Here is a 27,820-nt window from a genome sequence, read left to right as displayed (position 1 = left end):
GTCAAAACATCTAATCCTGGAACAACGAAGAATAAATTCATTCAAATTTGCTCCAAAAACCAGAAATGCATTATTTAACAAACACATATTTACTTAAACAATTCGTACTTCCTTTATTCTAACGATACACTTTCTGTATGTTTTCAAATATTTTATAAATCGTGTATAAATAAAATATTATTTTCCGATTTACTCTAAAAGGACAATATAGTCCAATTAAATGTATTGCAAAGTTACCCGTTATATATGTTATACATTTTAATGGTATCTTGTGTAATGCTTAAAGCAAGAATACTATTTGAAAAGTGTATAATAGCTTTGTATGTAACTGTGATCATGTAATAAAGTGATATTGATAATTTTTCCAGTTTCCCCTTACCTTGCCTTTCAGAGTAGTTGAGCGCCATTGCTCAAGTTTCATTGATTTTGAAAGGGCTTTGGACTGTTTTGTAAGGTCGTTGTCAAAGTTGACAGAACTTATAATTCTCCTGCCTCACTCTGGTTTGTGAGTTTCTATATCCATGGCTGCAGTAGTTTCACCACTCACTGAAGCTGTGTTGTTTTTAAAAAAGTGGATCCCCAGCAATTTGTACTGAAGGTTTATTTGAATAATGTTAGGTCCTGTCAACTTAATTTATTATCGTAACATTATACTTATAAAATCTAATTTACTGTCAAGTTTCCATTGTACTTTTTAGATCAGATATGTCAATAACTGACAAGATCTGATTGTTTTGGATGTTTAAAGCACCAGTAACTGCTTTACAAATCAAGTTGAGAAAACAAGAATTTCAGTCAACTTCAATAACGAACTGGGCTTTGCAAAAAAGTTCAAGCGCAGTTCAAGCACAAAAAACAACAAAACTCAATATTTAATGAACAGGACTCAGAATTACTCAGAGTAATTGCAAATATGTTAAAATATGTGCAGTATGGGGCTCCAGAGTGGCGCATCCAGTAAAAGCACTCGCTAGAGTGCAGGATGCGCTTTATAGCCTGAACATCGCGAGTTCGAGTCCAGGCTATTCCACAGCCGACCATGGACGGGAGCTCCCAGGGGGCGGCGCACAATTGGCTGAGCGTCGCCCGGGGGGAGGGAGGGTTAGGTCGGCCAGGGTGTCCTCGGCTCACCGCGCAGCAGCGACCCCTGTAGTCTGGCCGGGCGTCTGCGGGCTTGCTTGTAAGCTGCCCAGAGCTGCATTGTCCTCCGACGCTGTAGCTCTGAGGCGGCTGCACGGTGAGTTCGTAGTGTGTAAAGAAGCGGGCGGCTGACGGCACACGCTTCAGAGGACAGCGTGTGTTCATCTTCGGCCCTCCCGAGTCAGCGCAGGGGTGGTAGCGGTGAGCTGAGCCTAAAAAATAATTGGGCATTTCAAATTGGGGAGAAAATAATAATAATAAAAATATATGTGCAGCATTACAAGCTACTAGTTGCACCAATACTAAAACATGTGCATTCTACTGTATCAGTTGGTGAGATGGCGTTTGCATTTTTGTCCCCAAGGATTTGGAATATTCTAAAAAGGGATTTTTAAAACAAACAGCATCAAAGCAGATTCCAATACTGTTTTAACGGATTATTTATGAAAACCATGTCATTGCTTTGCATGATTGTTAAACTACCAACATGTGTGTGCGGTTATGCCCCAGGGGCCCACTTTAAAACAGGTGAACTCATTTCACCCCTAGAAAGAAATGTCAAGATAAGGGAATGACGAGGGAATCACTGGATCACAATATTATTACAACACTGGTCAATAATTGGACCTGAGCATAGAGCTGAGACAGAGTGAAAAGGAAACAGCCACTCAGCGGTAAACATTGTCGTCCAAGAGGACATAAACTGTATAAGGACTTTTCTCTTTCAGTTTTATTCTAATCAAAAGTTAAAGCAAATACGATGTGTTCCATAGATGCCAAGCTTGGTCTTTTACAGTATGCTACACAAAACAGAATGAAAAAATACACCCTAACTTGTATTTGCTTCCAACAATATACTTTTAGAACAATCACAATAGTTCTAAAATGCATACAATTCATCTGTAATATCAGCAATGGCATGGGTTGTCTGTGCTTCACAATGCGGGTGTTGGTAAGCAATCAATCAATAAGTTAAGCAAGGAAACCTCCAACTACAGAACCACACACAATGATAACTCCAATCTGTAGTACAATAGCTAAATGAGGTGGCCAAAATTGGTATTAGTTATGATTAAAGGAGGTGGTGTTTTTGGCTGGGCACTGTGTAGTATAAATAGATTAAAAAGATACATATATTCACTTCTAAAAACTAGCAGAATAAAGCAGCAGCAGGAATTACCTGCTGGTCCTCAAAGTTTTACAGCCATGAGCAAGGGTATTTCAATTAAGGTTAAGGACACTATTATTTCTCTCATGATTTTTTGTTATTATTCACCATAACTGTTAATCTGTTCTGCTTGAACATTTTTTTTTTAATTAAAAAGCATTTATTAAATGGTGTGTGTCAAACATTTTTCCTGATTAAAATATTTAACTAAAAAGAAAGTTAAAGATTATGCTTGAAATTACATTGTCTTAGTTTGCTTTACTGCTCCTTTCCTTTTAATGATGAGCTGCTTTTCAGTTCTAGTTGCTTGCCATAGACATATGTAATGTAGACTAGATCAGCCAAAGTGAGCACTAGCTCCATCTAGTGCACTGTAAGGTATTGCCAGCAAAACCAAAGGAAACTCAATACAAAGTGGTAGATCACTAAATGGCACTAGCTCAAACTTCTTTAAAGACACTTTGACTGATATAGTCTCTGTTACATCTATGGTGGGCAACTAGAACTAAAATGAAGCCCCTGTACTCATACTTAAAACAAATTAACACAGACTTTTACAAAGAAAAAAAAAACAGCATATGATTAATTGCAAACATAATATGAAGGAAATGGGAAAAGTAAAATGTGTATAATATTAATAATAATAATAGTTTGGAAGCTACTTACTGTTTAGGAAAACACATACTTTTAGTTCCCTCCCCGCTCCATGAGTTTTCCACGTATGTGGCGCAGGCACAGCACCATGCTCTACTGGGCTACAGTTTTGAGTTCAAGATTCCTAGGTCCTCTACCATAGGCTAAATATGACTCTACTCACAATGTACCTGGCTGAGATGTGAGGCTTCTGATATGTTAATGATGGTAACCATGCGTCTTAAAAAGTAATTGTGGTAACTCAGCAAACAAACAGAACTCTCTTTAGCTGATGAAGCATCAGTCTGAATTAAGTCTTTGTCCTGCTTATTGAAAAACCTTGAGAATCATCATGTATGTGAAAACAGCTCAATTTCAATAATAAAAAAACTGCATATCTTAATAAAATTAACAATTATGTTTTTAGTTTTGCTAGATGTTAGCAGGCTGAAATATATGGCAACCTCAAAATGTCTCTATATAAAACCTAAGTAAACTTGTCTTAAATACTACAATGAAGGCAGAAAGACAAAATTATGACACTATAGCATCCCATAGCTTTTGTTTAGAAAACAAAAAATACTGTAATATTAAAAATAAATAAATAAATCAAGCTAGTGACACTGTATAATAGCAAGTTTTGTGATCTTAATATACAGTAATTCCTGCTTTATACGTATGGGCAGCCATTGCAATAAATTAATGTTGAAGTGTTGTGTTTGACAAGATGATTCTCCTTTTTTTTCTTCAACAACAATACTTTGTGAACTCAATGAACAGGATGTAGTATGTGGGTTGCATACATGGTAACTGATTGAAGCTTTACAGTGAATCTTTCAAAACATCAGAGTTGATTGTGCTAACCTGGGGCGCAGTACATTCTGTCTATGGCATCACTGTCACAGGATTCTTCAACCTCACTCCAGCTGCTGAAATACGTTAGTTGAATGTGTCCTAAAAACAAAATGACAGGAGAAATCTAAACATTTTCCCTTGCGTTTTCAGCAGAAGTGAACTGTAATTATTCCTTTGTAGCTAAAAACAGTATCATTAAGAATAATGGCATCATTAAGTACTAGAAGCTATTACTGCGGGTGAATTTGCAGCGTTGATAATGAGGCTTTAGACAGGAAATGAAGATCCAAATTACAGGACAAAACGCCTACTCAGTTAATTGGAAGCAATAGCAAATAAAAAGAAATGCATTTGCAAAAGTGCCTGACCTCTATCATTCAATAAGATGTTGTTTGGGTTCAAATCACGGCATACAATTCCTTCTCGGTGAAGTGCATCAAGGGCAACAACCAAGCCCACTGCCCAGCGCTGAATGAGCGTCTCTGGAATGTGCGCTTGGGAAGCTAGCACCAAAAGTTCATCCAGATCCTTGAAGATCTGAGAAACTTCTTTGTCCCCAACCACTTTTTCTTCACAGGGACCTGTAGCATTTGACTCTTCACTTTTGCTGTTATTTTGGTGCTCCTCAACAAAAAGCAAGACCTGATTGTCAGAATTTCCTTTATTTCCATCTAAACCAGCTGGTTTATGTAAACTCAGAGGAGGCACACTGGAAATTTCACGGACGTCCACGAACAGAGTGTCCATGTTGTGTGATGTTTGAAGTTCTAAAGAAGCTGCTGCGACATGTTCCTGAGAAAAAGAATCAAAACTATCAAACACAGTTTCATTTTCTGTTTTTAAACCTAAAATAAGAGTCTGATCTTTCTCTAACGGTATTGTAGTACCAGGACCAAATTTAATTGATGCATCCTTTTCATTGGTGGTGCCTGAGGTATTTGAGATTGCTTTGCCAGAGTCAAATAAATCTTCATCTAGTGTTCCTTTAAAAGTAGTTCCTTGGCCTAAATTGTGATTCAGTTGCAAAACATCAGGCTTTCCAAACGTAAGGGATCCTTTTGCCTCTTCTATGAGGCAAGTTTTGGACAGAGTCAGTTTTTCTTCAGAAAAATCAGAAACACCTGGCAAGTTCACTAGGAGGTCAGGTCTGCCTTCATCGCAACTTCCTGCATCTCCAAAAGCAGCATCTTGGAATGAGATAACAGGAACTGACTCATTGGATCCTCTATCACTATCTACAATAACAAAGTTTGCCGTGCCTCCTTTTATTTCAACAGTGTCAATAGGACTGGAACTTGAGTCCTCAACAGGCACAGCACAGAAATGTTTTACTGGTTCTGATTTCAAGCTTGGAAGCTTGTCACCAAGGTCAAGACCCACAAGGTCACTGGCACTGTCTTTACTGTCTATCCGGAAAAACTCCATAGGGCTCTTTTTAGACTGGTTCAGTGAATCCGTGGTCTTGGTTGGACTAAACACTTCAGGGTTTGCATCTTCAGTAAAGAACTGAAGTTCCTGAGCCGTGATTGGGGAACACAGGCTGTCATTGCTGAGCAGGGAATGAGGTCTTGAGCATTGTGCCCCGATGTGGGGGCTTGCGCTGTCATCTTCGGATTTCAGCAGTGGCTCCTCAGACAAAGAGTCTGGTTCTATCTTCTCCTGTTCATACTCATTACATAATGTTAAGTAACTATTAGTACATTCCTCTTCAGATGTGGCCCCTGAGTCAAGTAACCCATAAGAGCTGTCCTGGCCATCCTCATCCTGAGTGCTGCTGTCTTCTTGGGAGGTGGGTGTCAGGCTGATCTTCATGGGCAGAACCTGCAGTGTTCTGCCATCGCTTTGCCCTCCTGATTCAATGCTGCTGTCTACATCTTCTAAGCCAGGCACTAATTGTTCCACATTAAGGACTTCTGTAGGATGGGATCTTTCAATGCAGGGGATGTTGAAACTATCTTCTGGGCTTTTGTTTAGGAACTTGCTCACATAGGACCATAGCTTCCCACCTGGAGGCACACAACCAAATGTTAGGGTTCAGAAAACAAAAACAAAAAAACATTTACATCATATTAAAGAATGCCTGACAGCAGTGTGAAAACTTAAATTAGAAACTTAAAAATATTATTTTGTATTGAGTTCTCCTGGAGTGATCATTAATTATGGTATAACAATTTCATTTCAATAAAATACAGTATATCTGTTTAAAACACCAACATGCTTTAAAATTCCTTTTACTACACCCCTCACTATCAATCAAACGCTATTAGCACATTATCTTCATTAAAGCACCCTGAACCTTAAACACTTATGCAGGCATATGCAAATTATACCTAATGCAATTTAGCGACACAGTTTTAAATAGGGCCTGTGCACTATATATTATTTCCATACCTCAGCTGTGCTCTAAATTCACTCAGAAATTATGTCTGGTTTGCTACTGTGTACATAACTATTTAAATCTATTAAGACCCTTTTCTTATTTATTTTATTATTCTAATCAGGTTTCCTTATAATCTTTAATAGACTTCTCTGGGTTTACAATTATCCAGTACCCATACAAAATATGTAAATGGATTTATAAATGAGACTATATTGCAGATTTAAATGTGCGTTCCTTGTTTTCAATGACTGTTTACTTAAATTCCATTTCACTTTCTAAAAGTCCTTAAAAGCCCAGCAGTACAATCTTGCCAATCAGAAGTACTGGCACAACATTACTCATTTATTTCTACCTCAACCAGATGATGTTTTGTAAGCTCATTTGTTTTATTTAATGTTGCTGCTTAGGTCGAGGTTTTTTTTTTTTTTTTTTTTTTTTTTATAAATTTAGTCGTTGCCAATTATTTTTATTATTTTCTCCCAACTTGGAATGGCCAATTATTTTATTATGCTCAGCTCACCGCTATCACCCCTGCGCTGCCTCAGGAGGGCGAAGACGAACACACGCTGTCCTCTGAAGCATGTGCTGTCAGCCGACCGCTTTTTTTCACACTGTGGACTCATCATATAGCCACCCAAGAGCTACAGCATTGGAGGACAACGCAGCTCTCAGGCAGCGTACAGGCAAGCCCGCAGGCGCCCGGCCAAACTGCAGGGGGCGCTGGTGTGCGGTGAGCCGAGGACACCCTGGCCGACCTAACCCTCCCTCTCCCTGGGCGACGCTCGGCCAATTGAGCGCCGCCCCCTTGGAGCTCCTGTCGGCAAAGGAAAAGTCTGGACTCGAACTCGCGACGTCCAGAATATGGGGCGCATCTTGCACTCTACCCAAGTGCTTTTACTGGATGCGCCACTCGGGAGCCCCCAGGAAGAGTTTTTTTAAGTTAGTGCATCCAACAAATGATGTCAGGACTCTAAATGTGTTCCATTTCAAACATAAATAAATCTAAAGTACCAATGGGTACAACTGCTAAATATCCCCAGATCCATGACTTCTGACCTTGTCCCTGGCCATGTATTTGAAATGAATATTAGCAGACTCTAGTGGTTCTTCCCACCCTGCATCCTTAACTGGGACAAGGCAGGCATAGACCACCTGGAAAAATGATACTACGGTGTTTGTTTTAAATGCCCACCTTTGAACTGCTGTCAACATAGACATTTTATTAGCTAGCAAACAACCTCCATGGTTTCCTGATAACAACAGTAAGCTAGCATATTGCTTCTTTATTACACTGGAAACATTATTCTGATGGGAAGATGGGAATTTTGCCTACAAGGGACGGCCAAAGATAAAACATTTTCTATAGAAGCTGTTTAATCTTTAATGAATGTATCTATTGCCTCGTTCATATGTATTAAATCCTATGCAAGAAAAGTGTTAGGTAATTTCCCTACTTTTAAGCCATTCTTTTTAATGTGAGCACCCATCTTCTACACTTGCCCTTTCTGCAATGCAACATACAAAGAACAAATAGTTTAATTCTCACATTCACTTACAGCATCCGCAGAAGCCATGTGACATCAAAATCAATAATTGTGGGTTGACAAATGAATAGCCGATAATCATCATCACTATCAGATGCCTTTATCAGAAGCATTCAATGTTCCTTCATTTGTACCACTTAACTAATACAACACCAGTTAAGCTATCTTGATTCTCCCTTATCTTCCGATTAATTAAGCAGTGTTATGTCGGTATTCTTGCAAGAAATCTTATCAGCAAATACCTGACATCTAATTTCAGAAATACATGCCGGGTCATAATCAGATCATAAGGACTCCATGTGCTGTTGCTAATAATGACCTGCAATAGCTCCTGCTGTACAAAATAATATAAATCACACACTATATCCCTCTGCAACATCTGGCTATCTGATGGGCAGTAATAAAAATCTGCTAGCCTGGAATAAGAAAAGCCCAAATAACTGAGCGGCACTTCTGCAGAAAGACACCTTCTGTCATACGGTCTGGTATTGTGCTTCCCCCTATTGCATGCTGTTGATGCAGTAAATTAAAACAATTAAGCAGATTTTTACCGCAAAGGGTATTGTTCTGCTTGTATTCACTGAGACCTTAATCCAACAACGCACATGTAGGTAAAGACTAAGGTTTTGTAATGAGGTCAGCAGTTAATTCCCAATACGAAAATGAATGCATTCATTTGTAACTTGGACATTAGCCTTATAAGGTGTTTGTTTACAAGTTATGAAAAAAGGTTAAAATAAAATACTGCGAGTGATAAAACTTCTGACCACCACATTTAAGATCATGTTTAGATGAGCTATTATCAATTTTTATCCCCAGCTTGCCAGGTATTGAAACCTTGACTGTTTTGCTCTAACTTTGTTATTCCAAAAGCAACTTCCAGATAAAGTGGTACTTAATTGTGTAATTAAGTCCCAAGTGAAATGGTCATTATCTTACAGTGTCCTCTCAAAGCTAACAGGGCTTTATAATCTTTAAATTGCAAGCAAACAAAGGAAAAGATTCATACCCTCCATAGTGGGTATTTCCTGCTAGATTGGATTACTACCTAATTAATCACTGGGTCCGGACTCTTTCTAATTAGAAGCTGCTTAAAATAGTTATAAGTGACAAACTCCTCCAGAACCAAAGTAAGTGTACTCGTGGCTGCATGGTATGTTAACAAATCACTGACTCTTTCAGGCAGCTTCTGATCACTATATAATATGACCTTATCCAATTAGACCAATTCCTCAACTGGGTAATGGTACAGAACATTACAATAAATAGCCTCTCACAATAAACATAAATAGCCTCTCACAATAAACATAAATAGCCTCTCATTTAAACGTGTTTGTGTTTTTCCTCATCTACTGTTTTTCAGTTAAATTCATGCTTCTAATTGCCCCACATCTTTGATTTCCTTATTTTCTCATTTGCTCATGTGAGGCTTGAAAACACTAATAGCTTCTGTTGCACAATGAATGAACCATAAGAATCAGAAATGAAAAAAAAATAATCAAAAAGGTACAAATATTAAAAAATTACAACAAAACTACACAGTTCCTCAGACTGCTGTAAGTAGCAATGGTAAGAATTTCAATTAAAACGCCACTGGATCAAACAGTTCCAAACAAAAAATAATGAAAATAATAAAACATTGCTTAAAACAACTGACAGACCTTCTGCGTGCTGCAGCACAAGGAATATGGAATCCTCTGAGATGATGTACTTATGCAGACGCACCATGTTGGGCACACAGTGGGGGATGATGGTCTTTTTGTTCCTGCTGCACTCACTACTTTTCCTCAGACCCTGACAGAGAACAAAAAGGTCAGTTGTACCCTCAGTTGCCTTTGGAGCATGCTGCGCTCCATGTTTATCAACCAAACTAATCTATTCTTGTTACTCTCGGCTTCAGAGAAACCACTCATCTGCTGCACCATGCCCTCGGTCCCCCGAGGCCCGCTGATGGCATCTGGCAGGTATCCAGCGTACAGAAGATGGCACAAAGCTGCCATTAAAATCAATTACATGGGTCAATGTTTTTATTAGAGTATTTCTCAAACTAAGTCATCAGGATGGCACTTGCTGTTATTTTCCTGCGACCTTTCCTCACAAAGACATTGTTAAATCACAAAGTTTAAGAAGAGTAAGATCCAAGGCCATTAAAAGGTCAATATTTTACTTTAACTATATTGTCTGTGACAAAGATACATACAGAGAGGTATACACTACTGTATATTTACATTATTTGTGGCAATATCTATATGTACAGGGATTGGATAAAAAGAGAGAAACACCTGCCATCTATAGCTCACACTTATGTAAATAGGTTGACCCTCATTCCTTTTTTTCTATTTTGGCATCCCAGGCATATATTCAGCTATATATAAAAGATCAGTGGATTAGTCAGAGTATGCCGTTTAGTTAGCAGGTGCTTCTGTATCGAGTCTCAAAAGTGATGACTATGGGCCATTCTGGAGGACAAACACAATTTTAGCTTGTTCACATTTTTGTCACTGTTTTACGTTGATTGCAATCATTCTGACTGATTCTAGGTTCCTTTGAGTTATCATTTTTCTCTAAATGTGCCTTTACTATGTTATGAGTGCCTGGACTTAACAGGACTCTTCACTCCATTCAAATCATTTGACAATATAAAGTTTCATTTCTGCCAGTCCCATCATCAGAGTACTGAATGTGCGGCTGTCAGAGCTGAAAGGTCATATTGTCACATGATTTGAATGGAATGAGGTTCAGTTCAGGTACAAAGGGTTTTCCAGACAAGCTCAAAGCAAGTTCAAAGACAGATGAAGCAGATTTAGAAGAAAAATGATAACTCAATATTGGAGCAACAAAACCAAAAATACATTTAAAGAACATGAGGTATGGTGCGATTTAGAATTGGACATCTTAGGAAATGATGATTTAGAATTGGTGCAACATATCCCCAGCATGCCAAGTATTGTAAACATTTTAGTAGAGTAAACATTTTAATAGAATTTTTGCTTCCAAGATGCATTGTATTGTTAACTGTACTGAAGTCTTGACATGTATTGTAATAAAGTACAACGTAAATAAGGTAAAGGGGTGCAAATTCTGACACATCATTTGATGCGTGAAAACTAAAAATCACCCTATACATTATAGACATTTCTTATTGCTATTTGCAATGTAATATATACACTACCGGTCAAAAGTTTTAGAACACCCCCATTTTTCCAGTTTTTATTGAAATTTAAGCAGTTCAAGTCCAGTGAATAACCTGAAATGGTACAAAGGTAAGCGGTAAACTGCTAAAAGTTAAAAAAAAAAGTTTAGGTTACCAAAAAATGAAAAACAATGTACATTTCAGTTATACAAAAAGGCCTTTTTCAGTGAACAAGTAATGGGTTAACAACTTACCGCTGTTCTGCAGCAATGGAAGTAAATTAAGCCTTGAAAGTTGATGCTAACAATTCCTACAGGTGTCCCAACTTTTGTTGATTACTTACAAACCCTCTGTCTGTATAAAAGCAGTGTTGGAACAGACTGTGTTACTACACCCTCTTAAGCATTATTTGGACAGTATTGTACTGCAGGAAGTAGTATATTGCTCTCATAATGGCGAGAAAAAGGCAATTAACAAAGGAAGACAGACAGACCATTATAACCCTTAAAAGTGTAGGTCTTTCCTTTAGAGAAATTGCAAAGAAAGCCAGGGTGTCAGTGAGTACAGTTTCCTACACCATCAAAAGGCACTTGGAAACTGGAGGAAACTCTGACAGGAAGAGGTCTGGCAGACCCAAAGCCACAACAGAATCAGAAGACAAGTTTCTGAGAGTCAACAGCTTGCGTGATAGGCGGCTCACAGGACAACAGCTTCAAGCACAGCTTAACACTGGTCGAAGTAAGCAAGTCTCAGTTTCAACTGTGAAGAGAAGACTTCGAGCTGCAGGTTTGACAGGTCGAGTGGCAGTAAGAAAGCCATTGCTAAGATGGCAAAATAAGAAAAAGAGGCTTGCCTGGGCCATGAAGCACCGCCAGTGGACTACTGAAGACTGGAAGAAGGACTTATGGACCGATGAATCAAAATTTGAAATCTTCGGTTCATCACGCACGCCATCGAGTAGGCGAAAGGATGGTTCCTCGGTGTGTGACACCAACTGTCAAACATGGAGGAGGAAGCGTGATGGTCTGGGGCTCTTTTGCTGTATCCAGAATCGGTGACTTGCACAGAGTGAGTGGCACCCTGAACCAAAACTGCTACCACAGCATTTTGCAGCGCCATGCAATACCCTCTGGTATACGCCTAGTTGGTCAGGGGTTCATCCTACAGCAAGATAATGACCCAAAACATACCTCCAGGCTATGTCAGAACTACCTTAGAAGAAAAGAACAAGACGGTAGGCTTCAAATCATGGAATGGCCAGCACAGTCTCCAGAGTTAAACCCCATCGAGCTGGTTTGGGATGAACTGGACAGAAGGGTGAAAGCAAAGCAACCTACAAGTGCAACACATTTGTGGGAACTTCTGCAACAGTGTTGGGAAGAACTTTCCGAACAATATTTGATTTCCATTGTAGAAACAATGCCACGAGTGTGTTCGGCTGTTATATCTGCAAAAGGTGGCTACTTTGATGAGTCAAAAATTTAGATTAAATTTTGTTAAACAAAATGATTCCATGATTTCTTTTTTATCTCCAATTGTTTATTTGTTCTATGCTTTAATTTCAGAGTACATTGAGACATTAAACTGCGTAAATTTCAATAAAAACTGGAAAAATGGAGGTGTTCTAAAACTTTTGACCAGTAGTGTATATATTTTTAAGATTTCATGTTTTTATTGTTTTAATAGTTTTCAGTAACATAACATGTTCAAACTAGAACTTTAACAGTGCTTCTATGTAACAAACATTCATTGCTGGAATTCTTTAAAAATTGTTTCGCAGCATGCATAACAAATAAATGGACATTTAATGATTAAACAACAGCAGATTATTACATTTCTAATTCTAATATGGTACTTACTTTTAAAATAAAGGTCTCGTGCGTTCTTTTATCCACAACCAGTAGCACCTAGGAACAACAACAGAATATTAAAATCACCACAGCATTCACAGACAGTTTCAAAAAGAATGGGCAGCAAATGAAAAAGGGGTTCATAATATCATCTGGAACCTCTTGACCTGTTTTGTAATGCACAGTATACCATCTGTTGTTGTTTTTTTATCAGGTGTCTATCTTTTAGACGCTGAAACGTTAATGTGTTAACTGTGTTTAATCCATACATTGCCAAATGTTTCTTTCAGGCAACATTATGATTTTTTTTTTCTAACATGCCCCTACAGTAAGTTGTTCTCTGACTCCTCCAGTAAGATGCAGCTGTAGAGGAGTCAGTCAGAAACCAATGTTTAGGGTACTGTAAGTAAATAAAATAAATAAATAAATAAATAAATAAATAAATACAATAGGGTGTTGCCAGAAAGCAGGATGTGTCAATACAGAGTTAAGTTGACGTGCTCCGGTTTATTCATGTTAAGAAATATAATTTGCTGTCCTGTAACTATGGTTCCCTTTCAAGTCGAAGACGACCACCAACATTAAGTATGAGATTAAGTATGGGATATTCCCTGCCCTTGAGGTAGGTAATACTGAGCTCTCTATATCAGAACTGCCGAAGGCCCCTTCCTGTGATGACGCACTCGGTCCCGCCAACCGAGGGTATAAAACCGTCACTCGCCGGAAGATCTCCCTCTTTTTCCTTCTCAAGATGGTAAGGTAGGACCTCTGTGTCTAGAACTGAGCATGTTGATAGGAAGAGCCCTCGAGTCGATTCGGGTCTGTTGTAGTTCCTAGCATTCATGCTGAAAGCTGGCTTGCCGCTTTCCCGGAATCAACGACTCTTGAAAAAAGACAGAGTTTTTTGTCTTTCTGTCTTTCAGCGGCCCCCCCTGGGAGGGCCGCTCTGTCTTTGCTGTCTGTTGTATGTGAGCGGCTGTCTGTGCAGCCACCCGCGAGTGAGTTGTCTTTTCCTATAGACAGTCACACAAGTATCCTCCTCGGGGCTAGGCCTGTCGTATCCCCGTTGTCGAGTGACCCAGCCGCGCTCCTGTCCTCGGGGCTAGGTACTACCGTATCCCCGTCCGAGCGGAGTCACCGGCCGAACCTGACCGCTGCAGTGTGTCTGTTCATGTGTGTTCGGTGTGCTCTCTCTCCTTTTCTTCCTTCTTGTAAACTGTAATTTTTGCTTGACAAAAACTTCACCCACCGCGGCTTCGGCCTCTGTCCCCCCCTGGTACACGCTTTGCGCTGACCAGGTGTGTGTGTTGACCACGCTGTCTGGGTATGCACTTTGCGTAGCGTCCTCTTCTCTTGGCACAGGCTGCGTATTATCCGACGCCAGCGTAGGAGCTTACGCACACTTGGTCACAGTACACAGTGTACGTAGAATAGTATTCACAGTGCATACAACGCGCAGGTGTTCGTTGCTCCTTTTCCAAAGGTTACGCACACAGCGCAGTGTACGCAGTTACGCTCCCGCTGCGCAAGGCGTCTGGAACATTCGAGGACGAGCAGTGCTGTGCACGTTGCTCGCATTGCGTAGGCACTGAGCTGCTAGCGCATACCTCGTGGTGATGCACGGTATAGTGCAGGCCTAGTCTGTTGTGCATCATTTAAAAAAAAAAGAAAACGATGCTGAATATGAACAGACCCATGCCGGGGTTCCATGCCTGTACGGCTTGTAACGCCAGTATCCCACAAAAGGATAACCATACCCTCTGTGTGCGGTGCTTGGGTGTTCCGCATGCCACCATGGCCCTCGAGAGGGATGTGGCTTGCAGCGTCTGCAAGGCTTTTCAGCCTAAAGTGAAAGAGGCTCGTCTGGAGAGAGCCAGAAAGGAGAGCTCCGCGTCCTACGCGGCAAGGTCGTCGGCGGCCTTTGGGTCCCCCGACGACGCGCCCCTGGACTCCCTGCCTGACATCCCGAGTGCGCAGCGTAACCGCTCCCCGTCTCCAGCCGCAAAGCGCATAAAATGCTCCAGGCAGGCAAGGGATATTATGGACCTGAAGGCCCAGATACTGGAGCTATTGTCTAAGCAGATCACAGCATCGGCCCCTGCTCAGACTCCGTTGCAACCCCAAGCACAACATCTCCCCTCCCCGCAGGGTGCGCAAGGAGGGTGGGAAGGCTCGCCCCAACTGGCACAGGAGGACGCGCTGTCCATAGCCGCCTCCGGTGATGCAGCTTCATTCTCCTCTGATATGCAGGTGGGGGACACCCTTACAGAGGAAGAGCCCGGCTCTGAGTGTGTGTCGGAAGCCAATTCCGCCCCGTTGCCTAGCTCGGTCTCGGCTCTTATGGAACATGCTGCAGCGTTCCTGCAGGTTCCCTGGACACCGGCGGCACAGCCGCGCCACTCTGTGTTCCGGACGCAGGTCCCTAGTGTCTCCAAGCAGGCTACACCGCTCTCCTCCTTGGAGAGCGCGAATAAGCCTGGCCTGGCAGGGTTTCCGCCACTGGACTCCACTATCGCAGCTCTGGTTAGGGCCCTGCTGGTGGGGGGGCTCGCTAGAGACCCAGTGTGTCCTAACCCTCAGTGCAGGGTGACGGAGACGCATTTAAAGCAAGCGTACGCTGCAGGAGCGCAGGCAACCCGCTTGGCTAACACAGCGAGTGTGCTGACTGCGTATCTGGATGGAGTATTGCGCGAGGCCCCGCTCCCGGAGCCGGTGGCTTCGGAGCTGCGTCTCCTGGCACATACACTGCTGCAGATCTCCGGCCTGCAGGGACAAGCCCTGGGCCGAAACCTGGCGGGCTTAGTTGTTTCGCGTAGACAGCTGTTGTTTTGTTTCCTGAGAAGAATAGTTGCAGCAGTTATTACCGAGGTGTACTTGCCGCTTACAGTATGTTATTGTTTTCTGTAAAACATTGATATCCTGTCAGTTAAGAAAAGGCGTAATGCAAAGCTTGTCTTAAAGTTGTCTTTATAACGCCGTCCAGAGACCCACGCTTACAACTGCATTGTCATATTTTCTACATTTCTTTAAATTCTCAAATTAACAAATCGATACCCGGGTAGTAAAAAGAGACCTGGGTAGGGTCGGGTAACTTACAGTGCCTTGCGAAAGTATTCGGCCCCCTTGAACTTTGTGACCTTTTGCCACATTTCAGGCTTCAAACATAAAGATATGAAACTGTAATTTTTTGTGAAGAATCAACAACAAGTGGGATACAATCATGAAGTGGAACAAAATTTATTGGATATTTCAAACTTTTTTAACAAATAAAAAACTGAAAAATTGGGCGTGCAAAATTATTCAGCCCCCTTAAGTTAATACTTTGTAGCGCCACCTTTTGCTGCGATTACAGCTGTAAGTCGCTTGGGGTATGTCTCTTATCAGTTTTGCACATCGAGAGACTGAAATTTTTGCCCATTCCTCCTTGCAAAACAGCTCGAGCTCAGTGAGGTTGGATGGAGAGCATTTGTGAACAGCAGTTTTCAGTTCTTTCCACAGATTCTCGATTGGATTCAGGTCTGGACTTTGACTTGGCCATTCTAACATCTGGATATGTTTATTTGTGAACCATTCCATTGTAGATTTTGCTTTATGTTTTGGATCATTGTCTTGTTGGAAGACAAATCTCCGTCCCAGTCTCAGGTCTTTTGCAGACTCCATCAGGTTTTCTTCCAGAATGGTCCTGTATTTGGCTCCATCCATCTTCTCATCAATTTTAACCATCTTCCCTGTCCCTGCTGAAGAAAAGCAGGCCCAAACCATGATGCTGCCACCACCATGTTTGACAGTGGGGATGGTGTGTTCAGGGTGATGAGCTGTGTTGCTTTTACGCCAAACATAACGTTTTGCATTGTTGCCAAAAAGTTCGATTTTGGTTTCATCTGACCAGAGCACCTTCTTCCACATGTTTGGTGTGTCTCCCAGGTGGCTTGTGGCAAACTGTAAACGACACTTTTTATGGATATCTTTAAGAAATGGCTTTCTTCTTGCCACTCTTCCATAAAGGCCAGATTTGTGCAGTATACGACTGATTGTTGTCCTATGGACAGAGTCTCCCACCTCAGCTGTAGATCTCTGCAGTTCATCCAGAGTGATCATGGGCCTCTTGGCTGCATCTCTGATCAGTCTTCTCCTTGTATGAGCTGAAAGTTTAGAGGGACGGCCAGGTCTTGGTAGATTTGCAGTGGTCTGATACTCCTTCCATTTCAATATTATCGCTTGCACAGTGCTCCTTGGGATGTTTAAAGCTTGGGAAATCTTTTTGTATCCAAATCCGGCTTTAAACTTCTCCACAACAGTATCTCGGACCTGCCTGGTGTGTTCCTTGTTCTTCATGATGCTCTCTGCGCTTTAAACGGACCTCTGAGACTATCACAGTGCAGGTGCATTTATACGGAGACTTGATTACACACAGGTGGATTCTATTTATCATCATTAGTCATTTAGGTCAACATTGGATCATTCAGAGATCCTCACTGAACTTCTGGAGAGAGTTTGCTGCACTGAAAGTAAAGGGGCTGAATAATTTTGCACGCCCAATTTTTCAGTTTTTTATTTGTTAAAAAAGTTTGAAATATCCAATAAATTTCGTTCCACTTCATGATTGTGTCCCACTTGTTGTTGATTCTTCACAAAAAATTACAGTTTCATATCTTTATGTTTGAAGCCTGAAATGTGGCAATAAGTCGCAAAGTTCAAGGGGGCCGAATACTTTCGCAAGGCACTGTATAACTCATCGGGTACCCAGGTTTTTGGGTACCCATACCTACGACCCTCCGGTCAAGAGTCCAGAGCCCTAACGACTACTCCACACTGCTGCCCTTGGCCCTTACCTGGCGGTTTTTCACTGAAAAGTCTTTGTGGCAGAATTTGACAAGTTCTTTGCAGAAAATGCACTTTTCTCTTTTGCAGATTTTAGGAAATTTGACTGCAGATTTCCGTGGGGACTAATTAATATAACGATCATAAACTACACATTCAAGTACATTTTATTTGTAGTTTCCTCGCATACCAGCTAAAAACAAAGTGGTGCAATATATTTATAAACTTATCATATATTGTGGTCTAGATTTTTTGTAGCCTACACAAATGGTTTATTGTTTTGTATAAATATTTTCATTTAAAATAAATACATTGTGGCTAATAAAACCATATGCACACTTATGCCTTTTTGTTTGTTTATTAGCTACCTGTAGTAGGCTATTGATGTTTCACTGAATATATTGGCAACTGGAAGAAAATCGTGATGAATCTGGTTGTATATATATATATATATAGATATGAATATATTTATTCATTTATTTCGCTTAAGTTTACAATACGGTGACATACCTGTATTGCACTTCAGACACCCAGCAGGCACTGTTGACAATTACTGTAATTGCGCCACAAAGATACTCTTGCGGTATCATCAATAAGGTTGACTAAGTTATCCTGTAAATTAACATGTCCAGCTACTGTCCTATTTGTGGCCACTGCTATTTGTAACCAGTATTGATCACCATAATCACAAAAGTAAGAACATGAAAGAGTGAATTCATGGGTTAAAAAATGATTATATAAATGTATTGGCTTTTAGCCAAATCAATTTAAAACGTCTATACGAGACTAGGTGTGTATAGTAAAAGTTTGGTGAAGATTGGTGCAAAAGCAAGCCAGTTATCGTGTTCACCATGTAATAATAACAATAATAACAACAACAACAACAACGTGTATTTTGTATAGCGACTTTCATTAAAATAAATCCCAAAGCGCTTTACATTTTTTAAAATAAGCCATAAAATACATAAAAATACATAAAACAATGCAATAAAAACTATACAGTGCAATACGCCAATGAATAAAAACGGGTCCTGAGGCACGATTTAAACATAGACACAGACTCTGAGTCCCTGATAGACCATGGAAGGGAGTTCCAGAGACGAGGAGCCAAAGAACAAAAGGCATGATCTTCCATAGTTCGCAATTTGGTCCTTGGCACGTTAAGGAGATCATTTTTAGCTGAGTGCAAGTTACGTTGGGGAATGTAGCACCAAAGCAGATCCTTGATGTAAGATGGATCCAGGCTATTCAAGGCCCTGAAGGTCAGCAACAAGATCTTAAAATCAATTCTAAATTTAACTGGTAACCAGTGGAGAGATGCTAAAACTGATGTTATATGGTCATGCTTTCTTTTTCTTGTTAAAACTCGAGCAGCAGCATTTTGAATGTATTGTAACCTATTAAGATCATTAATGTAAACAGCCGCAAACAAGGCATTACAATAGTCAATTCTCGATTAAATGAAGGCATGTATCAGTTTCTCCGCATCAAACATTGACAAAGATGATCTAAGGCAAGCGATATTTCGTAAATGAAAAAAAGATACTCTACAGGTATTTCTAAAGTGGGCCTCAAAAGACAACGCAGAGTCAAATTTAACACCTAAATTTTTTTAACATCAGACGTAGGACTAATCTCAAGCCCATCAATGACTAAACTAAAACTACCAACTTTACGCACCTGGTGCGAACCCAATAGCATGACTTCTGTCTTGCTAAGACTTAATTGCAGAAAATTCTGCTGCATCCAAGGAGCCAACCAACTATATTGTAATGTATTCTTTGAGAAAGCTGCAAAAGGAGGCTGTGTGGTCCAGTGGTTAAAGAAAAGGGCTTGTAACCAGGAGGTCCCCGGTTCAAATCCCACCTCAGCCACTGACTCATTGTGTGACCCTGAGCAAGTCACTTAACCTCCTTGTGCTCCGTCTTTCGGGTGAGACGTAATTGTAAGTGACTCTGCAGCTGATGCATAGTTCACACACCCTAGTCTCTTTAAGTCACCTTGGATAAAGGCGTCTGCTAAATAAGCTAATAATAATTTCAATCAGGCAGTTAAGTACAGAAACAGCCAAAGCAGTATCAGGTTCAGTCTGTAGATTTACATGTTGTCAGCATAGCAATGAAAACTAATACCATGACGACAAATTATTTGACCAAGAGGGAGCACACAGATACTGAATAAAAAAGGTCCCAGGACAGAGCCCTGAGTAACACCAGCAGTAACTGAACCAACATCAAACCTACAACCACCTATATTAACAAATTGTCTTCTGTTTAGCAGACAGGACTACACCAATATAATTCTCTAAACAATGTAAAATAACATCATGATTAACAGGTCAAAGGTGCACTCAGGTCCAAAAGAACAAGAATAGATGGAAAGCTTGAATCTGCAGTCATCAATAAGTCATTTACCACTTTAATGCTGTTTCCATGCTCTGTAAAGGTCTGAAATGGGGAATAAAAGTTCTGCATTCCCTTACAGTCTTCAGTTTAGTTTACCTTATAACTGTGGTCTGCACTCTGTGGACTGCAAGTACCTTTTTTAGTGCTCTCTCTGTAGCAGAGGTGAATATGTAAAGCAGACAATATTGTATATGGTAATGGTTAATGGTAACTTAGTTCAGCAGCAAAATATGTACAATAATAAATATTGGTCTGTCATTTGATAGCGGCAGCTCTTTCTGTAAGTATGTTGGGTGTATGTACTATAACACTTTCACCCCGGGGCCATGCATCTAAAAAGCTTTATGAAAATGTTTGTAAGTTTTTGTTTGTAATTTCTTTTTAACTTTTTAATTTTTTTTTTTTAAATCCAAGCTCCTTCTTTCTGCTCTGATTTCCAGTTGTTTTCAACCCCTTAACAAGAATAACTAGAGGTAAAGTTGAAATTGCTTTACAAGTTTTTTTTTTTTGTTTTTTTCTATGGGGTTATATAATACGTCAGAGGTAATTCATGTTGGCCCCGCCCAGTCTTTTAATGTTCCGAGATTGAGAAACCGTTACAAAAAATGATGGCAAACCTTTTTGGTTAAACTGAAAGACTGTAGCAGGGCGATTGCCCTGCACATGTATTTAGTGTTGGTATAATTTGCATGGGGAAATGGGTTTATTGTGTGTCGTTTTGGAGTTGATTTATGTGATTACATTATTGTTTACAGACGGGCGCTCGATTGAGACTTGCTGCCTGCTAGGCTTGGTTGAGGGGAAGGGCAGCAAGTGATTGGCTGTGCTGGACCTCAGTCAGCAGGTTTGCGGGTCTTGACCGAGTGTCTGTCAGTTTAAAAACATCCGCGGGAGATGGCTCGGGGTGACTGCAACGTCATGCCAGAGGGGAGCGGCGTATACTCAAGAGGACAGGGTCCGCTCTGCAGGAACGACCACTACGCAACCCTGAGACTGCAAGCGGTGCTTGTGAAGGCAATGCCCAGCCAAGACCGTATGAAGCAGCACGAGTCGTTGTATGAATACCGGCTATTCAGTAGTTTAGGGGATAGTGATCCCATGTGATGTATAGCGAGGGTTACGTAGTGTAGCCGGTTCCTGGAGCGGGACGCCTCGTTTATGAGGCTAGCTCTCGCCCTCTGGGGCACCTTTTATTTGTAGGTTTTGTACTGTGTTTTATTTTGTATTTTTGTACAGCTTGCTGTATGTGTCCTCTGTGCGTTACCATGGCTGTTTGTATTAATAAATCCTGTGCGCCTGTACCGGCGTTTCAACTCCACCCCCCAATGTCTCTCTGTATTGCTTAAGCAGCGGTGACCCACGCACGTGACATGAGACCCTGTCACAAAGACCTATAAATATTTCCTTTAAAACTTATTCTTAAAGTTTTTTTGCAATCTTAAAGGATCCAAAAATTTCAAAGATGTTAATGATTAAACGTTTAAGAACTTTAATGTCATTTTACTCCTCAGTATTAGACATAAATATGAACAGTGACTTTCAAAAAGGGTTGAGAGAAATCAGTGTACTGTACCTAACAGTCATACACGTAGAGGCTAAACTGCTATAGATAAGCAGCTGTATCTTGGTATCTTTGCTGTAAGTCAAATGGTTCAATTGCAGGAATGAGTTTAAACTACAATACATGAAGCCAACCAACTGTATTGTAATGTATTCTTTGAGAAAGCTGCAAATTCCAAACTGAAGTATAAAATACAAGCAAAGCACCAAAAGATCTTCAACAGAGGAAAATGGGGGCCAGTAATCCTATACCTAGTGCTAATGCATAGTAAGAAAATAGATTTGAAATTCTTGGTCAGCACGCCTCTAAAATATATAAGAATATTTATGATGCAAATGATTTTGTTATATTTTTCTATTCAAAGTTATTCCACTTAAATAATAGAGAAATCATTACAGTGAAATGAAACAGTGGCAATACTGAGCCTACGACTATATCGTGTGATACAGTCAGATATCCGTCACCCTCTGTTAACCACAATTTTAAGTGATGCTTAAACTAACAGACATCTAAAATAAAAGTGCAGAACTGTGTTTAATTTCTTAAAAGTTTAAATTTGCAATGCTTGGAACGCATCGTTAGAAGCCTTCACAGAGTGGATGTGATTTCTGTCCCATTATGACGGAGTGGCTGTAGTGTTGTTTTGTATGCTAGCCACAATGTACATGTGGGGGGCTGCTTTATAGACACACATAAGCCATATGCAAGCAAATATCCTCCTGATTTGAATACAACAAATGAAATAGTAATGATTCAATTGCTCTAACACAATGTTAATGCTGAACCTTGATAATGCCTTTACATTTTTTCATGAATAGTTACAAAAGACTCACAAAGAGGCATTTATAGTAAGGAGCATAAGTGACTTTTTTCCTAGCATGCCCGTTGACCCCAAGTTTTTTCCCCAAACAGGTGGTGGCTAAATGATTATAAATCGGCCCCTAGATAAACATTTCACAAGCAAGCCAAGCAAGGCTGGCACTAATATAATTAGAACTGAAACATCAGGCCAGTGAAGGTATTCCATCTGTTTCACAATCCCATTTAGTTATCTCTGGTGAGTCTATAAGGAGTAACTAAGAAAACCTGTCAGTTTCTATTGCCAAGTTATCTGATAGGACAGTTAATGCTTTCAGAAGCACAGCTGGCCTATACCTGTAAAGCATTGTTGAAAATAACTGTAATTACCTGGACGTGAGAGCAACTTCACTGCCATTTGCAAATCACTTCATTGTTTTTATTTCTAGGTATCGGTATTGTTAATGAATCCCATCAACAGAATGCTCTCTTTTTCAAAGGTAAATTGACTGAATGGATTTTACATGTTCCTGAATAACTGTGTTAGGTATTTAACAATTTAAAGTTTTAGAAGCAGTGATCAACATTATTTTGATATAACTAATAACAATGAAAAGTGTTGTCAATTTAAAATGATAGTACTCCTTTTTTAAGTGCTTTTCATATCTCCCTCTGTTCTTTAATAGATCTGCTATGAATTGCACTACTGCAACACAACTGTGAAATAATTTACTGTAAACAAGGCCTTAACGTGAATTAACCAAATTAGGGAAGCAATAAAAAAGCAGCACTGTGTTTATGTTTTATTACACACAACTATCCTTTGCATAGAATTAAACAAAAAACATGTGTTATTTATATTTATTCGATATCTTTCACATGCATTACTTTGTCAAAATAAACCAGCAATGCTGATGGGAGCCTGAAGGTCCTGCATCTGCCAATGTTATCCTGACCAGAACAGAGTTAATCCAGTACAGCACTGGCTAGTTTCATCGCTTTGCTCATTCCTTGCAGAAGACTTTCTTACGCACGGTTGATTCTTCATCAAATGTAAAGTTAGGAAATAAACACCAGTTGGGCCACTGGAAGCCTGAAGGTCTACCATCTGCTGCTGCCCAAAGTCATGGTGGCCACCTTCAAAACATATGCATCAAAGCCCTGAATGAACAGACCGAAGGAATCCCGCAGAATTCAGCAGAAGGTAAACTGCAGACCCAGAGGCAGGTACCAGCCAGCCACCAGAAGAAAACCTGATGACCCTTTAGAGTTCCCTCACACAGACCTACCAAGGTCGCCAGAGACACCAGTAACTGGATTAACAGCAGGATATGTCATAAAGGATGAAAACATAATGACTCCAGAATGAGCAGGGACTGTGCAACCACCCTACTGACATTGGTTGCATTATACAGTAGGTCTTAAACTAACAAAAGCATATTTGCAACAAAAAATATTTTAATGAATACAGGCACCTGGTTTTCTATGTTAACCATCTTATATAATTTTTTGAAAATACAAATGTCCCAAATATATTACGGTAATTTAAAATCTAGATTATAAACATACGGAGTGTCTCAGCCAGTCAAGTTAAAAATAGGATGGTTAGATTCCCCTGCCAGCTTTTACCTGATTGGCTTAGCATCATTTAATTCATTTCAAGCAGTCTAATTCAGTCCAAAAAAACCCACAATATTTTATTTGGTTTATAATAGCATTCGTGTACTCTGTAGCAGTTGTTACCGGAAGATAACTGACCTTGTATTTTGTTAATAGAGTGCTAACCAGTGCTTTAAAACCCATTTACTCACCTGATTGTATATTTTTAATTTTTTTTTTAATGAAGGATATGCAAATGTTTAAAAAACAAAGCTATAGATAAACAAAGGCATCCTGATATCTTTGTTATAGGTTACATGGTCCAATTGCTCCTAGACCCAGAGTCTGAACTGCAATACATTGATTAAGTGCAAGGTGTAGCAGTAATTATATGAATTCTAATAAACGACAAGACCTGCTGGAATGTTTACCTCTAAAATCTAATTATTTCTACTATAAATCATTACATTATCAAAAAATACCTTAAGTGTTTGGTTCTCTAGATTTATTGAGGTATTTGAGAATAATAGACATTTTTACTTTTTACTTTGCTCTCATCTGCTGTAGTGTCCATGTTTGCCATAGTGGTTTTCCAGTTCCATTTTATACACCACATAAATCAAAAGCTGTAGTGTATCGTGACATATCCTACAGCAATGGTGTGATCTGATTGGTTGTTAAGGTTGTGATGGTGTATATACTATGGCCTTTAAAATACCTGGATAAAAAAGGAAAGAACCAAAAGCATTTATAACAGAATTAAAGGATGACTAGTGATGATATTGCTAGTGCTAAGAGATGGTAGGAAAATGTATTTGGTTAGAACTATTTTAAGTACCCTAGGCATGGGCTTCTGTTTGTTGCAGTGGTCAATAATCTAGTAGGTATTGACTGCTGCATTGGACATTAATGCTTAACGGTTGATATGCTAGAAAGCATATCGTGGATTTCCCATCACCTGTTTGTCGACAAGAACCTGTAAATGTTTTAAAACTTTCAAAAATAGTAACGATCACGATTTCTTTAATGAACATGGACCACTTTTATTCGTACATACCTCGGACAGAAGAGAGTTTTTAATTATTTCTCATATTATTTTCATGGCGTTAAATTACAATGTTCTGCAAAGTATCAAGATACTGTACATAATATAACTTACTAGTAAATATAGTTCTACAAAAATCAAAACAGTACTTTCTTTTTTTTTTAGTACTGTGATAGAGAAAGAATTGATGCTGTAAATCTGCCTCCCGACCAGAAAGGGCGCTGTGTAAGGTTGGTAGTACACTTCTCCAAAGACGGGTTGACTCAACGGTGGGCAGAAACAGGAAGTCGGCCATCTTGGAGGAAGCACGTAGCTGTGCGTACTCAAAGCGATTCCCATGCGATCAGCTGAGGGCCTGGTAGTGATTGGTTACACCAGGGTGCAGAGCTGATTGCAGGGAGGAGTTGGGTAGTACAAAGGGGATGCAGCTGCGTGAGTACAGCGCCTTGCGCTGAAACGTAACTTACGGCCGGAGCATTGCATGTTTGTTTTGTTTGTTACGTGTTTGTTTTTGTGTATCACAGAGGAGGAGGACGGAGCCAGGAGCTGCAGCCACGGAGCAAGCCCAACCTATTGAGCACTACCCTCACCTCATGACACCAGCACTCACCACCACCCCAGGAATCGGAGAGCACACTTACGTGCACGGGATTGTGGATTATAAAAATTGCTGCTGTTATTGTTTTGTTTTGGCCTGCAAGATAGCCGTGTCCCCCGTCCCCCCATCGCTGGTAGAGGGGCGGTTCTTTTCTGTTGTATTTAATAAACACGGACCGGACATTTTGGGAGTATAAGACTGTCTGGACATTCACTCTGTTACCACACCCCTCGCACTAGTTCACAGTACCTTTCACACTTTTAAACTTTTACACCATTAAGTAGTGTTACCAAGATTATGATAATAATCATACTATGTACAGAAGTATCCCTGATGTGGTCTATGCCATTGGTTTTATTCTACGTTAGAGTGCTAAACTTTCTCTCGCATGCAGTTCCAAACTCAATAGAGTTGCACTGCAGCAGCACATTGAGGAACATTTTTTCAGGCTGGAGTAAATCTCACAGGTTGTCTCAGCCCATCAGTGATACATTACCTATCAAGTGATACATTACCTATCAGTGATACATTACTCCATTACATTAGTCCACAGCAAGTTTTACCCACACTCTGTTAAAAATTACCTCTGAAAACTGTTTCTTATGGTTGAATCATGCTTTAGCTACAGAGAATGATGAGATCTCAGAATAATGTAATACCATTCATTTTTACTCCACAGTTAGATCCAATTGAAATGTCACATCTGTAGGTCAATCCTTAACTGTAAAGCTAAACATTGGTTGTAGCCCTTATAAAAGTTTACTACAGTGAAGTGTAATAAATCACAATGAAAGCCTGGTTAATATTAGGTAAGCAATGTAAAGCCCAGAGTTGTATGTTAAAGCATATACATTTTTTTTTTAAAAACACATGGCAAACTATGCTAATTGCATGGTATAACCAATGGAATAACTGATGAAAACTGCAAAATTACTATGCAAATTTACTGTGGTAAACTTCTATAAGGGAAGTCAGATGGAAAAAGGATTCACTTATAAAACTTACAAAAATGAATACAGCAGTAAAAATCATTCAGATCTGAGGGAAATCAGGGACATTACGAAATACAAAAATATATATTAACATACAGCCCAATTTAAAATGTAGTCTGTGAGCCTACAAAAACATCAGCTTTATACTCTGACACAGCTACTTTGTAAGACAATTCTGAAGTGGCAAGCTATTAGGTAAGCAGTTCCTGTAACTTCTGGGACATTGATTTTAAAAGCCTTGGCCTTTTTGTTAAAATCAATATAACCTTTAGCCTAACCTTTTAAAGCTCACAAACTTTGCATGAACTTACAAGACGTGCTTAGATTAAAGGCAGCTTTCTCCTACTTTTAAGGGTTTTATTTTTGCCCTCACTTGGAGCAAAGACTTTTCAGTCATTTTGCTTTTGTTTCATATACTAAAAGATCCGCCACTTCAAAGCCACCCAGTCGGCGTGGGGTTGATTCATTACTGAACTCTCGAAGAGCTGTGGAAGAATTACCTTGTCAATCACCCCGAGGACTCTGAAAACCTTCAGTTCCTCCGCAGGGCTCCTCAGGTTCCAAGTGGGCCTTGAACTTAGCTGTCCTGGAGGCTAATGGAATATATCAAAGATTAAACATCAATCAGAGAGGCACTTGAAGGAAGATAGCCTACTGGAGCAAATGTCAGATTGAAGAAAACTATATTTATCATGAATCAGATGGCGGAGATGAAAGATTAAGGCTTGGCTTTTTTGTTGTTTGTTTTGTTTTTGTTTTGATTCCTCCCCTTTACAAGGATCATTCGTATTATAGCTACTCATTATTTCAAAAGGCTGAGTAAAAGCAACATAAAAGGTTTTCAAAAAACAAACACACAAAAAAAAAAAACATAATCAACACTAGATAAGTAATTCTTATAATAAGGTGTATAATATACACAGCCAAATGTTCCAAATGTCCATCTCTGGTATTCTTGAACTGTTTACATCAGAAAGGACCCCAATTCGATTTGAAGCAAACTATGCTGTAGCTGATATTTTGCTTTATAGCTGTGCCTATAAAAAAATATCATGATTATTGGCCACCTTTTTGTTTTCATTAGAAAACAGCTTGGCCAACTGTAAAAAAAAGTATACAGAACATGTTAAATAACCTATGTACTTTATAAGATTGTATCTTGTATATGGCTTGGATTTACGGCCACCATCAGGGATGTTAGTTTTCTACATTAAAACAAATTATAATTCTGCTTTTTTTTCTGTCATTAAAATAAAATGCTAAAAATGAGTTTCTCCAGTCTCAATAAATATAACCTC

General features: G+C 39.7%; 1 protein-coding gene across 5 annotated transcripts in view; it reads right to left on the bottom strand.

The window, feature by feature from the left end:
* Positions 1-27,820, bottom strand: part of LOC117402266 (ribosomal protein S6 kinase delta-1-like) — a 115,725-nt gene that overhangs the window by 27,881 nt on the left and 60,024 nt on the right. For all 5 annotated transcript variants that reach the window (XM_034003241.3, XM_034003240.3, XM_034921417.2 and 2 more), the window contains 5 exons: positions 27,023-27,115; positions 12,713-12,760; positions 9,382-9,514; positions 4,165-5,802; positions 3,806-3,895 (listed from right to left, as the gene is read on the bottom strand). In XM_034003241.3, coding sequence (XP_033859132.2) covers positions 3,806-3,895; positions 4,165-5,802; positions 9,382-9,514; positions 12,713-12,760; positions 27,023-27,115 — 2,002 coding nt within the window. The remainder of the gene's footprint in view (positions 1-3,805; positions 3,896-4,164; positions 5,803-9,381; positions 9,515-12,712; positions 12,761-27,022; positions 27,116-27,820) is intronic.

Source organism: Acipenser ruthenus, chromosome 5 (assembly GCF_902713425.1).
Source record: "Acipenser ruthenus chromosome 5, fAciRut3.2 maternal haplotype, whole genome shotgun sequence".
Taxonomy (NCBI): domain Eukaryota; kingdom Metazoa; phylum Chordata; class Actinopteri; order Acipenseriformes; family Acipenseridae; genus Acipenser; species Acipenser ruthenus.
Note: the sequence above shows the minus strand (reverse complement) of the source record. Positions and strands in the feature narration are given on the sequence as shown.